We start from the raw sequence: 15,215 nt of genomic DNA, 5'->3' as shown, positions 1-15,215 counted from the left end.
TTAAGAATATTTTTCAAAAATATTAATATTCATAAAAGTTACGAGCATATTTCATAAAAATTGCAGTTTCCTAAAAATCAAAATTATTAGTTTTAATAAATGCGCATTGGGTTAACTTAAATTCAAGATAAAAAATTTCGCGAAAAAAATTAAAAACAAAAAAATTAGGGCAAATTTTTGTTTTGACTAATCTTCGTACCAAGTGACCCTTTGACCTAATACACATATGTAGATTAGTACAAAAATTTTCAAAATTTTTTTTTTCAAATTTTAAATTCCTTTTTCTATAATTACCCCAGTCGCCTAATGAACTTATTTTAAAAATATTATTCAAAAATATTAATAATTATAAAAGTTATGAGCATATTTCATAAAAATTGCAGTTTCCTAAATATCAAAATTATTAGTTTTAATAAATGCGCATTGGGTTAACTTAAATTCAAGATAAAAAAATTCGCGAAAAAAATTAAAAACAAAAAAATTAGGGCAAATTTTTGTTTCGACTAATCTTCGTACCAAGTGACCCTTTGACCCTAATACACATATGTAGATTAGTACAAAAATTTTCGAAATTTTTTTTTTCAAATTTTAAATTTCTTTTACCACAAGAACCCCAGTCGTCTATTGAACTTATTTTAAGAATATTTTTCAAAAATATTAATATTCATAAAAGTTATGAGCATATTTCATAAAAATTGCAGTTTCCTAAAAATCAAAATTATTAGTTTTAATAAATGCGCATTGAGTTAACTTAAATTCAAGATAAAAAAATTCGCGAAAAAATTTAAAAACAAAAAAATTAGGGCAAATTTTTGTTTCGACTAATCTTCGTACCAAGTGACCTTTTGACCTAATACACATATGTAGATTAGTACAAAAATTTTCGAAATTTTTTTTTTTTCAAATTTTAAATTCCTTTTACCACAAGAACCCCAGTCGTCTATTGAACTTATTTTAAGAATATTTTTCAAAAATATTAATATTCATAAAAGTTATGAGCATATTTCATAAAAATTGCAGTTTCCTAAAAATCAAAATTATTAGTTTTAATAAATGCGCATTGGGTTAACTTAAATTCAAGATAAAAAAATTCGCGAAAAAAATTAAAAACAAAAAAATTAGGGCAAATTTTTGTTTCGACTAATCTTCGTACCAAGTGACCCTTTGACCTAATACACATATGTAGATTAGTACAAAAATTTTCGAAATTTTTTTTTTTCAAATTTTAAATTTCTTTTACCACAAGAACCCCAGTCGTCTATTGAACTTATTTTAAGAATATTTTTCAAAAATATTAATATTCATAAAAGTTATGAGCATATTTCATAAAAATTGCAGTTTCCTAAAAATCAAAATTATTAGTTTTAATAAATGCGCATTGGGTTAACTTAAATTCAAGATAAAAAAATTCGCGAAAAAAATTAAAAACAAAAAAATTAGGGCAAATTTTTGTTTCGACTAATCTTCGTACCAAGTGACCCTTTGACCTAATACACATATGTAGATTAGTACAAAAATTTTCAAAATTTTTTTTTTTCAAATTTTAAATTTCTTTTACCACAAGAACCCCAGTCGTCTATTGAACTTATTTTAAGAATATTTTTCAAAAATATTAATATTCATAAAAGTTATGAGCATATTTCATAAAAATTGCAGTTTCCTAAAAATCAAAATTATTAGTTTTAATAAATGCGCATTGGGTTAACTTAAATTCAAGATAAAAAAATTCGCGAAAAAAATTAAAAACAAAAAAATTAGGGCAAATTTTTGTTTCGACTAATCTTCGTACCAAGTGACCCTTTGACCTAATACACATATGTAGATTAGTACAAAAATTTTCGAAATTTTTTTTTTTCAAATTTTAAATTTCTTTTACCACAAGAACCCCAGTCGTCTATTGAACTTATTTTAAGAATATTTTTCAAAAATATTAATATTCATAAAAGTTATGAGCATATTTCATAAAAATTGCAGTTTCCTAAAAATCAAAATTATTAGTTTTAATAAATGCGCATTGGGTTAACTTAAATTCAAGATAAAAAAATTCGCGAAAAAAATTAAAAACAAAAAAATTAGGGCAAATTTCTGTTTCGACTAATCTTCGTACCAAGTGACCCTTTGACCTAATACACATATGTAGATTAGTACAAAAATTTTCGAAATTTTTTTTTTTCAAATTTTAAATTTCTTTTACCACAAGAACCCCAGTCGTCTATTGAACTTATTTTAAGAATATTTTTCAAAAATATTAATATTCATAAAAGTTATGAGCATATTTCATAAAAATTGCAGTTTCCTAAAAATCAAAATTATTAGTTTTAATAAATGTGCATTGGGTTAACTTAAATTCAAGATAAAAAAATTCGCGAAAAAAATTAAAAACAAAAAAATTAGGGCAAATTTTTGTTTCGAATAATCTTCGTACCAAGTGACCCTTTGACCTAATACACATATGTAGATTAGTACAAAAATTTTCGAAATTTTTTTTTTCAAATTTTAAATTCCTTTTACCACAAGAACCCCAGTCGTCTATTGAACTTATTTTAAGAATATTTTTCAAAAATATTAATATTCATAAAAGTTACGAGCATATTTCATAAAAATTGCAGTTTCCTAAAAATCAAAATTATTAGTTTTAATAAATGCGCATTGGGTTAACTTAAATTCAAGATAAAAAAATTCGCGAAAAAAATTAAAAACAAAAAAATTAGGGCAAATTTTTGTTTTGACTAATCTTCGTACCAAGTGACCCTTTGACCTAATACACATATGTAGATTAGTACAAAAATTTTCAAAATTTTTTTTTTTAAATTTTAAATTCCTTTTACCACAAGAACCCCAGTCGTCTATTGAACTTATTTTAAGAATATTTTTCAAAAATATTAATATTCATAAAAGTTATGAGCATATTTCATAAAAATTGCCGTTTCCTAAAAAGCAAAATTATTAGTTTTAATAAATGCGCATTGGGTTAACTTAAATTCAAGATAAAAAAATTCGCGAAAAAAATTAAAAACAAAAAAATTAGGGCAAATTTTTGTTTCGACTAATTTTCGTACCAAGTGACCCTTTGACCTAATACACATATGTAGATTAATACAAAAATTTTCGAAATTTTTTTTTTCAAATTTTAAATTCCTTTTACCACAAGAACCCCAGTCGTCTATTGAACTTATTTTAAGAATATTTTTCAAAAATATTAATATTCATAAAAGTTATGAGCATATTTCCTAAAAATTGCAGTTTCCTAAAAATCAAAATTATTAGTTTAAATAAATGCACATTGGGTTAACTTAAATTCAAGATAAAAAAATTCGCGAAAAAAATTAAAAACAAAAAAATTAGGGCAAATTTTTGTTTCGACTAATCTTCGTACCAAGTGACCCTTTGACCTAATACACACATGTAGATTAGTACAAAAATTTTCAAAATTTTTTTTTTCAAATTTTAAATTCCTTTTACCACAAGAACCCCAGTCATCTATTGAACTTATTTTAAGAATATTTTTCAAAAATATTAATATTCATAAAATTTATGAGCATATTTCATAAAAATTGCAGTTTCCTAAAAATCAAAATTATTAGTTTTAATAAATGCGCATTGGGTTAACTTAAATTCAAGATAAAAAACTCGCGAAAAAAATTAAAAACAAAAAAATTAGGGCAAATTTTTGTTTCGACTAATCTTCGTACCAAGTGACCCTTTGACCCTAATACACATATGTAGATTAGTACAAAAATTTTCGAAATTTTTTTTTTCAAATTTTAAATTTCTTTTACCACAAGAACCCCAGTCGTCTATTGAACTTATTTTAAGAATATTTTTCAAAAATATTAATATTCATAAAAGTTATGAGCATATTTCATAAAAATTGCAGTTTCCTAAAAATCAAAATTATTAGTTTTAATAAATGCGCATTGAGTTAACTTAAATTCAAGATAAAAAAATTCGCGAAAAAATTTAAAAACAAAAAAATTAGGGCAAATTTTTGTTTCGACTAATCTTCGTACCAAGTGACCTTTTGACCTAATACACATATGTAGATTAGTACAAAAATTTTCGAAATTTTTTTTTTTTCAAATTTTAAATTCCTTTTACCACAAGAACCCCAGTCGTCTATTGAACTTATTTTAAGAATATTTTTCAAAAATATTAATATTCATAAAAGTTATGAGCATATTTCATAAAAATTGCAGTTTCCTAAAAATCAAAATTATTAGTTTTAATAAATGCGCATTGGGTTAACTTAAATTCAAGATAAAAAAATTCGCGAAAAAAATTAAAAACAAAAAAATTAGGGCAAATTTTTGTTTCGACTAATCTTCGTACCAAGTGACCCTTTGACCTAATACACATATGTAGATTAATACAAAAATTTTCGAAATTTTTTTTTTTCAAATTTTAAATTTCTTTTACCACAAGAACCCCAGTCGTCTATTGAACTTATTTTAAGAATATTTTTCAAAAATATTAATATTCATAAAAGTTATGAGCATATTTCATAAAAATTGCAGTTTCCTAAAAATCAAAATTATTAGTTTTAATAAATGCGCATTGGGTTAACTTAAATTCAAGATAAAAAAATTCGCGAAAAAAATTAAAAACAAAAAAATTAGGGCAAATTTTTGTTTCGACTAATCTTCGTACCAAGTGACCCTTTGACCTAATACACATATGTAGATTAGTACAAAAATTTTCAAAATTTTTTTTTTTCAAATTTTAAATTTCTTTTACCACAAGAACCCCAGTCGTCTATTGAACTTATTTTAAGAATATTTTTCAAAAATATTAATATTCATAAAAGTTATGAGCATATTTCATAAAAATTGCAGTTTCCTAAAAATCAAAATTATTAGTTTTAATAAATGCGCATTGGGTTAACTTAAATTCAAGATAAAAAAATTCGCGAAAAAAATTAAAAACAAAAAAATTAGGGCAAATTTTTGTTTCGACTAATCTTCGTACCAAGTGACCCTTTGACCTAATACACATATGTAGATTAGTACAAAAATTTTCGAAATTTTTTTTTTTCAAATTTTAAATTTCTTTTACCACAAGAACCCCAGTCGTCTATTGAACTTATTTTAAGAATATTTTTCAAAAATATTAATATTCATAAAAGTTATGAGCATATTTCATAAAAATTGCAGTTTCCTAAAAATCAAAATTATTAGTTTTAATAAATGCGCATTGGGTTAACTTAAATTCAAGATAAAAAAATTCGCGAAAAAAATTAAAAACAAAAAAATTAGGGCAAATTTCTGTTTCGACTAATCTTCGTACCAAGTGACCCTTTGACTTAATACACATATGTAGATTAGTACAAAAATTTTCGAAATTTTTTTTTTTCAAATTTTAAATTTCTTTTACCACAAGAACCCCAGTCGTCTATTGAACTTATTTTAAGAATATTTTTCAAAAATATTAATATTCATAAAAGTTATGAGCATATTTCATAAAAATTGCAGTTTCCTAAAAATCAAAATTATTAGTTTTAATAAATGTGCATTGGGTTAACTTAAATTCAAGATAAAAAAATTCGCGAAAAAAATTAAAAACAAAAAAATTAGGGCAAATTTTTGTTTCGACTAATCTTCGTACCAAGTGACCCTTTGACCTAATACACATATGTAGATTAGTACAAAAATTTTCGAAATTTTTTTTTTCAAATTTTAAATTCCTTTTACCACAAGAACCCCAGTCGTCTATTGAACTTATTTTAAGAATATTTTTCAAAAATATTAATATTCATAAAAGTTACGAGCATATTTCATAAAAATTGCAGTTTCCTAAAAATCAAAATTATTAGTTTTAATAAATGCGCATTGGGTTAACTTAAATTCAAGATAAAAAAATTCGCGAAAAAAATTAAAAACAAAAAAATTAGGGCAAATTTTTGTTTTGACTAATCTTCGTACCAAGTGACCCTTTGACCTAATACACATATGTAGATTAGTACAAAAATTTTCAAAATTTTTTTTTTTAAATTTTAAATTCCTTTTACCACAAGAACCCCAGTCGTCTATTGAACTTATTTTAAGAATATTTTTCAAAAATATTAATATTCATAAAAGTTATGAGCATATTTCATAAAAATTGCCGTTTCCTAAAAAGCAAAATTATTAGTTTTAATAAATGCGCATTGGGTTAACTTAAATTCAAGATAAAAAAATTCGCGAAAAAAATTAAAAACAAAAAAATTAGGGCAAATTTTTGTTTCGACTAATTTTCGTACCAAGTGACCCTTTGACCTAATACACATATGTAGATTAATACAAAAATTTTCGAAATTTTTTTTTTCAAATTTTAAATTCCTTTTACCACAAGAACCCCAGTCGTCTATTGAACTTATTTTAAGAATATTTTTCAAAAATATTAATATTCATAAAAGTTATGAGCATATTTCCTAAAAATTGCAGTTTCCTAAAAATCAAAATTATTAGTTTAAATAAATGCACATTGGGTTAACTTAAATTCAAGATAAAAAAATTCGCGAAAAAAATTAAAAACAAAAAAATTAGGGCAAATTTTTGTTTCGACTAATCTTCGTACCAAGTGACCCTTTGACCTAATACACACATGTAGATTAGTACAAAAATTTTCAAAATTTTTTTTTTCAAATTTTAAATTCCTTTTACCACAAGAACCCCAGTCATCTATTGAACTTATTTTAAGAATATTTTTCAAAAATATTAATATTCATAAAATTTATGAGCATATTTCATAAAAATTGCAGTTTCCTAAAAATCAAAATTATTAGTTTTAATAAATGCGCATTGGGTTAACTTAAATTCAAGATAAAAAACTCGCGAAAAAAATTAAAAACAAAAAAATTAGGGCAAATTTTTGTTTCGACTAATCTTCGTACCAAGTGACCCTTTGACCTAATATACATATGTAGATTGGTACAAAAATTTTCAAAAAATTTTTTTTTTCAAATTTTAAATTCCTTTTACCATAAGCACCCCATTCGCCTAATAAACTTATTTTAAAAATATTTTTCAAAAATATTCATAAAAATTGCTGTTTCCTAAAAATCAAAATTATTAGTTTAAAAGAAAAAATAAAGAAATTCGCTATTAAATGAGACTCGAACCCAAGTCACCTTAACCATTTGGCCAACACGACGTTATCACTAACAATGCATTTTTGAGTACTTAATGACAAAATAAAAAAAGTTGTTTAAAAAAAATATTATTTATTTTTTACACAACCCAAAATACGACATCAAAAACTTTAAATTACGCTTCCTGTTCTTTATTTCCATTGTAGATTAAAATTCTCGGCCCCCTGTAAAATAAATATAAAAAATAATTACGACATTTTAGCTTAATTCGGTAAAAACACAAATGAGATATCCAAAAATTTACCCTAACGAATTTGTTTTTGTTGAAAACAAAAATTTTTATTTTTAAGAAACAGCAATTTTTATGAAATATGTTTATAACTTTCATGAATATTTAGATTTTTAATTAATATTCTTAAAATAAGTTTATTAAACTACTGGGGTTATTATAGTAAATAATTTCAAAATCTAAAAAAAAATTTTTTTTAGGGTTTTTATAAATCTTTATCCCTAATGTTGAAAGGTTGACTTTAAGACCAAACGTGGAATAACATCAGTTACCCAAACCCGGTCTCAGACTGACTTTGGCAGTTTGGGACAATATAAATTATAAATACTCGATAATTATGCTGCTGATTAAGGCTCTGCGGGAATTTATGCCGTTAATAGCGCATTACTTAAGGGCGCTACAACATAGGAGAAGTAGGGATTGCACCCAAGATATTAAGTAGTAAAGCCAAGTGCTCTAACCACTAGGCCAGCGTGATTGTCCAACAACACATGCAATACTTTGTACATAACAGCAAAATAACAAAAAATAATTATATTAATATAAATATTTTAAAACAATTTTCGAGTAAAATACACAATAAAAAGTTACCATTTCTTTATAGTTGTTGTTATATTAATTGTTGGGCTGCTTTTTTGCCATTTCTGTAATCTAAAGACATTAGTTATTTATGCAACATTTATCACCAAACTGTTTAATACAAAAAAGTCTGTAAAATTTGTTTTAGTAAAGATAAACAAAAAATAGCTGAACTTGAACCTTAGTTATATGAATACGGTTCCGCCATTACCCGCAAATATTCACCTGGTGTTTAAAATCAACATTTAAATAATGCGAACATAATTGACTAACTTTTATTATTTTAAATCTTTTGTCATTTTTTTTTTCAATTTTTGGATGATTAATTTTCTATTATTTACAAGTTTTAAATGATTTATAAAAATATTTTGTGTTAAAGAACTCAATGCTTTAATACCCTCTATTTCCATAACCCAACATTTTCAACCATTTCATTTCATGATTTTAAATAAGCTTTTCTCATCATATTTCATGTCTTGGAATATAGATTTTAAAAACATTTCTTGAATACCATTTTACTAAAGTTGATCAGGTGTGTTTTCAAATTTGAAAACTACGTTGTAATTTTGTTACCAAACACCTTAGATTTGCCATGCACAGCGTATAGTTGTTTACAATTGAAGCTCAAACTGAAAATGAACATTTGTCGAAAAGTAAGGCGCACATGTTCTTGAGGCGCTTAATCAATTACGTCATTTCAAGATAAAGCGAACAGCGAAATTTTTCAAATTTTTACAAAAATAACACTGTTTGACAAATTATACGACAATTTTGAAGATTATAACTAATAAAAATAATTGTATTTTAAATATAAATTGCAAAAAATATTTTTAAGTAAACATGTTACGTTTTTGTTATTAAATTTAACTTATAATTTTAGGAGAATATATTCGTATTAAAAAGTTATTAACTAACTTAATAAGATAAATTAATACATGTAAACTAATATAATTATAACGTAATATATTAAAAAAATTGTCATTTTTATATTTAAACTATTTTGAAAAAAAATAGTTTTTTGCCGACTTTTTCTCATATTAAGTAGATCGAATATTTTAATTTAAAATGAGAAAAGGAAAACTTTTAAAATAAGGGGTTCGTACATATACGCATGAATTACGTTTGCTATATAAGGCTCTGTACTGATTTGGTGCGTAACAGTTAAAGAAGTATAAGCGTAGGATACAGTTGAAAAATTCGGTCTAGCCAAGCCCATTATAGCCTTAAAATAGGATGATGATATATAACGTTATCATGAATAAAAACGTTAAAAAGTCTTTTTTAAGCTGTTTTTAATGGCTTAACAAATTATTAAAACAAAATTGTATTTTAAATAATATTTTAATGCTTATCAAACTGTATTCTATAATAGCGAAAAGGTAACTTCAACATATCATTTAATTTACAAAATAAATAGTTGAAGTTATGACTGAAGTAAAAGATGAAGATGTGTCAAGAAATGCTTCGCTTTTATTGGAAGATGAACATGCTTATATTGGCATTATTCACTCTGTTGACTTAGAACGAATGCGACGTGAAGTAGCAGAATGGATAGGCGACATATTAGGTAAAAATTACTTTTAAATTGGTAAATATAAGTAATTTAAAATACCTAATTGTGTAAAATGGCGTACTGTCCATCAAAGAAATTGAAAGAACCTATGTTTTGGTTTCTGGTTCAATACAGATATAACTTGTTTGAAGACAAATAAAATTGTGTCCATTAAACGTAATTATTTCAACGCTTCAAGTCCTTTTCGTAACACTAACAGTAAAAAATCGGTTTCTGATCTTATACAATAGTTTTACTACAATATTTAACGCTCGAATAGTTTAAACAAAAACAAAAATTTAACAAAACACAATATTTTTTTTTTCTTTACAAATATATTAAACAGGCGAAAGAATAAATTCCAACCAAGTTATGAAGGAACTACGAGGCGGTGAACGTTTACTGAATGTTGCTAAATGTTTACAAATTCTTAAAGAACAAGCAAGTCCAAGCCAAGACTCAGGGAATCTTACAAAAACTTTAAAACATGTAAGCAACAAAAATAAATTTAAAGATGTACTGTATAATGTGTAAAAATGTAATAACTATGTCATGTTAAAAACAATGTGTAAAAATGTAACAACTATGTCATGTTAAAAACCATGTGTAAAAATGTAATAACTATGTCATGTTAAAAACCATGCGTAAAAATGTAATATCTATGTCATGTTAAAAACCATGTGTAAAAATTTAACAACTATGTCATGTTAAAAACAATGTGTAAAAGGTAATAACTATGGCAAATATTTTTTTTTATAAAATTATTTTGTTTACTGCATTTTTTAAATTGTTACTTTTAGGAAGTAAATTCATTTGTAACTAAACAAATAATATTGACAAATAAACATTTTATCTTTAGCTTACACCTGATATGGTTCACCTAACTCACGGCGTAATGCATAGCAATGCTCAGATAGTAGCCCGTCAGCGAATCAATATCGCTAAGTTTTTGGACTGGTGCCGTAACATCGGAGTACGAGAGATTACAATGTTTGAATCCGAGGACTTAGGTGATATTTAAAATATAAGTATTGGTAAAATTGTGTATGTATGGCTTTTGGCTTGATTCCCACTGCTGGTATGTCGTCGTTTATACGCAGTTTTAATTGGTAAACTATGTCAGAAAATTTCAAAGTTTTTACAATTTAACTACTTATTTTTTACAGTTATTACAAAAAATGAACGACAAGTGTTGAATTGCATTTTAAACATCGCAAAAATCGCTGCATCGTAAGTTGAAAGCCTTTTATTAAATCAAAAATTAGACTAAATATAATTTAACATTACAATAGAACATTTAAAGGGCCTTAATGTAGTCGACATTAAGCCAAAAGTCAATTTAAAACTAAAACCATGTTAAAAAAAACACATGAAACGTATTTACAAATTTGCAGCCTGTTTTTTTAAGGCTAAATATACGGTTGGGTGGCTTAGAAAACTAGCAAAGTTTGTAAATACTTGGTTTCAATTTTCGTTACATAATGGACTTGTTAAAAATGGCCGACATTTCGTACTAAAATTACTATTTATTTAATCTCATGACGTCATAAACCACTTCAAATGACGTTTTTTATTTTAAATAGGAAGTTGTGGGGCTGATATTTAATTTAAAATCAAATATTCTTTGTCGTTCGTTTTTTTTATTTTTTACTTTAAAAAAACGACTGTACTGTCTAAACTGTGCTTTTTGCGTAGTCTGGGCCTTTAAATACTAACATTGTATTATTCAAATCATTAATTTATAGTTTTTTTTTAATACAAAATATTGTTTTTTAGATTTGGGGTCGAACCGCCAGAAAGTGTAAAACAAGAAATTAAAATGGAGCAGTAAGTAAATTAGAAATGATAAAAATATAGATAATTCTACGCACAGACTAATTTCGTAATAACTTTATCACACCATTATAACAAACAGCATCACAAAAAATAATAAATCCGATTTAAAGTTCTCCTGAAAATGTAAATTCCTAAACATATTAAAAAATACTGTAATCATTTTGTTGTCGTTAAACGGTAACAATACACAAAAATACAGGGTAATTAAATTGATAAGGGCAAAAAAGACAATAACAGGGAAAGTGTGTTTGAACAGTTGATAAGGAAATGTTGTTGATAAACAAACTATACGCGTGGCCCCGTAGCGTAACTTGTTTACCAAAACCTGGACATTGCCTTATCTTATTCTCTGCATGTTATCGCTAAAACTAATGAGAGCCTTCACACCTTACATAAGTTGTTTGCAAGATTTTTTCTACATTGCGTATAAATACTGTTACTATTTTGTATGTATTGTATTATAGCAATTGTAAAGTTTAAACTAGTAGCATTACTGGACAATAACTATTTCATTTAGAGCTAAAAGAAAGCTTAAAGAAGAACAAAAAATTAAATTGACACCGATTCAGACAAAACAAAAGTTTTCCTCAAAGGTAAGAACTTTTTATTGAATACGTCATTTTAAAATAAAAGTAACTAGTAATTACTGTGTAATTTTTTAATAAAAAAAGCCTACGACCCAGAGTGTTATTATAGAACGTTCTCACAATATTTTCTTTCTATTTCAGGATAAAATTACTTCTTATACGAGTATATTGCACGGAAATTCAATTAATAAAGAAGCTAATTTAGAGGACAAAGCCAATAGCAACGAAATGATAGGTAACGTATAAAATTAATAACTCTGTGATTACTTTTCAATAGAATTCAATAGTATATATGCTAATTATAATTTCAGTAGATAATATATCATTTCCAATGACATTTTTTGCTTTTTTAATCAATAGTTTGAATCATATCCACCTAAGATTCGACCTTTTTTTATTTTAAACAGCTGGTATAATATATTCACCCTTAATAATTTTTAAACCTTAATTTTTGTAGGAAATCTAATTAAAAAAGCTCCAAAAAAGAAACCGAAAAGAAATAATAAACCACAGACCTCAAATGTAAGTAATATTAAAATATATTATTAATAAAAAGATCTACTTTATAGGCAAATACAAAAGTTTTAACTAATATTACGTCACATTTTAAGGTCACTAAAGGTTAAAATTAATGGCATAGTTCAAAATAAACAAAAAGTAAACAACATCTCTTATCAAAGTTACAAAATCCAGACGTGTAAATTAAATTTGTTTTACAGGGAAACACAATAGACCTGGTTCCAGCTAACAGCAGTTGGATAACAAACAACAAAATCGTAACTCAAGAGGTAAGAAACAAATCCAGTTAATTTAAACAACAAGTTTTAAAAACACATTTTTAATTAATATCATAGGTCAACTAGCATCTAAGACAGATGTCTGTATGTGACTTTATAACCTACCTATAGAGCTATATTAATTCAACACAACTACCTATTTTTTATTATATTAAAAAAAAAAATTAAAAATTAATTTTAATATTTTTAGGTTGAAGATATGGTTGTTATTGACACGCTTGAATTATCACACAACGATAACGTCATAGATAATGGTCACGTGACCAAAATACCGCTAAACGATATCGCAAAAAATGTTGAAAATGGTAAATTTTACGACAAAAAATATTATTGTAATATATCTTAGCTTTCCCTTAAAATTTATTTTTTTAAATTCCATTTTTTATTTTCTTTTAGTTTCCAATTTGAAAAACGAGTCGTTGTCTCCAAGTACGACTGAAAACAGTTACTCAACTAGCGAGAACGAATATTACACCACAGCCATCAATAAAACACCAGGCGATGACTCAGGCGAGCTACTATATACAACCGCTTACATAGATGACGTTTCAGATGATGACGTACTTAACGAAAATGAGCACAAACAAGAAAGTATTGAAGCTGTGAAAGAGCGAAGCAATGCCAAAAAGAAAAATGAAATAGTGACTTTCTGGAAGAATGCCGTTGAAAAATCAAAACAGGCTTCTAAAAGAACAAAAAGTTGGGAAAACTACGACAAATGCACTTCCACAGACGACTTGGGTGTTAATACTGACGATAAAATGTCGTTAACAAGTGCTAACAGTATCACAGAGGTTAAACAATCATTTGAAAGCAACACCCCAGACTATAACTCGTTTAAAACAGCGACATCTGACAGCGACAACGATAATGAAAAAGAGAACACAATTCCAAGTTTAAATTTACCAACCTCTAATAATAACAAGGCAAACTACGCGACTGTTCAGAAAAACGTCTCAATTACTTCTAGCAATTACACAAACACAAGCAACGAAAGTTTTCGAAGGTACATTCAACCTCCTGTTAAGAAATACCGTCGCAAGACGATCACCAACGAAACATTCACTCAAACAGGAAGCCCCAAATCAACTGACAAAGTTCCGTCCTTTAAATTAAAACCTACTGGTGACGTCATGAGCTTAAGTGAACATGAGGTTGATATTGTAAACGAGAAAATCTTGAAATCAGGTCCCACTGATAAATCGATGTACGACGAAATAATGATCGAGTATCCGCCTGTGATTAGTCAGAAGAGCGCTTATGACGTATACTTTTCTTCTAAGGCGCCTCTCTCTTCTACCCCTTCTTCTTCCCCTTCTACATCTCGCCACAGCTCGTTTTTATCACCCTTGAAACTACCCCAAGAACAAGATATCTCATCGACTAATGTAACCCCGCTTACTCAAACACGAAGTCATCTTAGAAGAAGATCTTCTTCCGGGTCCTCCCTGACCAGGCGGAGCACTATGAGAAGAGGAAGTTTACCATCCACTGGAAAACACCATCCGGATAGTAATACCATCTCCACACAAACATCACTGTCGCTCTCAGAAGACATAATTCGATTTATCGACGAAATAGGTGACGTAAAGAGAAGGCAGAAACGAAAGTTCAGCGCGCCTTGCTTTTCTGGGTCATCAGTGACGTCATCAATCCATGACATGACGCAGATAAGTGACATTGATGACATCGCAGTTTTGGAAGTGGAGTCTCAAAACGTAGTCCCCCCGTCGCCATCTATTAGCAGAAAAAACTCAATATGTAGCAATTCAAGTAGCTGGAAAAGTGTCAAGAAGCAAGAAGAAAGCACCCAAAAAATGGCGACTGAAGGTTACAACAACCCGATTTACGCAAAAGTTAGCCAAGCACATACTAGAAAGAAGCGTGCAGTGTCTAAATCTTTACTAACAGACCCCAGGACATTGTCAACCACAACTACAGAGCCCAACGAAATCATTGTTATTCCAGAAGATGATCAAATACAACAAACTCGCTCAGAACCGTTTGAGCGAGACCTAGAATCAGGAAAAAAGCGAAAAGATATGTACAAAAGGCAGGCATCTGTTCGGAAAATAGCTAAAGTAGTGGATAAGTACAAGATACCTATTATTATCACTTCTATTTTAATTCTTTTAGGAATTGGGGGGATTATTGCTATGTCAATTATATTCCCAAGAACATAATTTCATTAAATTTAAGCTGCCTTTAACACACCATTTTTTTAACTAGTTTGTATATAAATTTTTGCTTTAACAGTACTAATCGTAATTGCTAAGGTTAGCTTGCACTAGTATTTTATAGATATATTTTACGTTTTTTATTACCTTATTTGTTTCATAAAATTACACGTTCCTTTGCCACTTTTTAGCCTTTTAAAACTAATCGTTACTTTACCTATGTATAAATAAATAATAGAACTAGATATTCGTTTATTTTTGGTAGGTTTAAAGTTATCAGCACAGTAAATGTCACAGAGCAAAATAACAAAAATTAAAACCATTTAAAAATT

The 15,215-nt window shown here is 26.9% G+C and overlaps 1 protein-coding gene across 1 annotated transcript; it reads left to right on the top strand.

Moving 5' to 3' along the window:
• Positions 1 to 9,312: 9,312 nt before the first annotated feature.
• On the top strand, positions 9,313 to 15,117 carry LOC145752402 (uncharacterized). The gene is made up of 11 exons (XM_082568682.1): positions 9,313 to 9,501; positions 9,833 to 9,975; positions 10,346 to 10,496; positions 10,653 to 10,716; positions 11,263 to 11,313; positions 11,840 to 11,915; positions 12,051 to 12,144; positions 12,367 to 12,431; positions 12,629 to 12,697; positions 12,897 to 13,011; positions 13,103 to 15,117. The coding sequence occupies exons 1-11, from the start codon at positions 9,360 to 9,362 to the stop codon at positions 14,887 to 14,889; spliced, it is 2,757 nt and encodes a 918-aa protein (XP_082424808.1). The 5' UTR covers positions 9,313 to 9,359; the 3' UTR covers positions 14,890 to 15,117.
• The last annotated feature ends 98 nt before the right edge of the window (positions 15,118 to 15,215 follow it).

This window comes from Corella eumyota, chromosome 5, assembly GCF_963082875.1.
Source record: "Corella eumyota chromosome 5, kaCorEumy4.1, whole genome shotgun sequence".
NCBI lineage: Eukaryota > Metazoa > Chordata > Ascidiacea > Phlebobranchia > Corellidae > Corella > Corella eumyota.
The sequence above is the reverse complement of the archived record's forward strand: the minus strand, read 5'-3'. Positions and strand labels throughout refer to the sequence as shown.

Coding starts and splice junctions, on each gene's coding strand:
- LOC145752402 (XM_082568682.1), top strand. CDS start 9,360: ATGACTGAAGTAAAAGATGAAGATGTGTCAAGAAATGCTTCGCTTTTA. Junction 11,916..12,050: donor AACAAAAGTTTTCCTCAAAG/GTAAGAACTTTT, acceptor TTTCTATTTCAG/GATAAAATTACTTCTTATAC. Junction 12,432..12,628: donor ATAAACCACAGACCTCAAAT/GTAAGTAATATT, acceptor TTTGTTTTACAG/GGAAACACAATAGACCTGGT.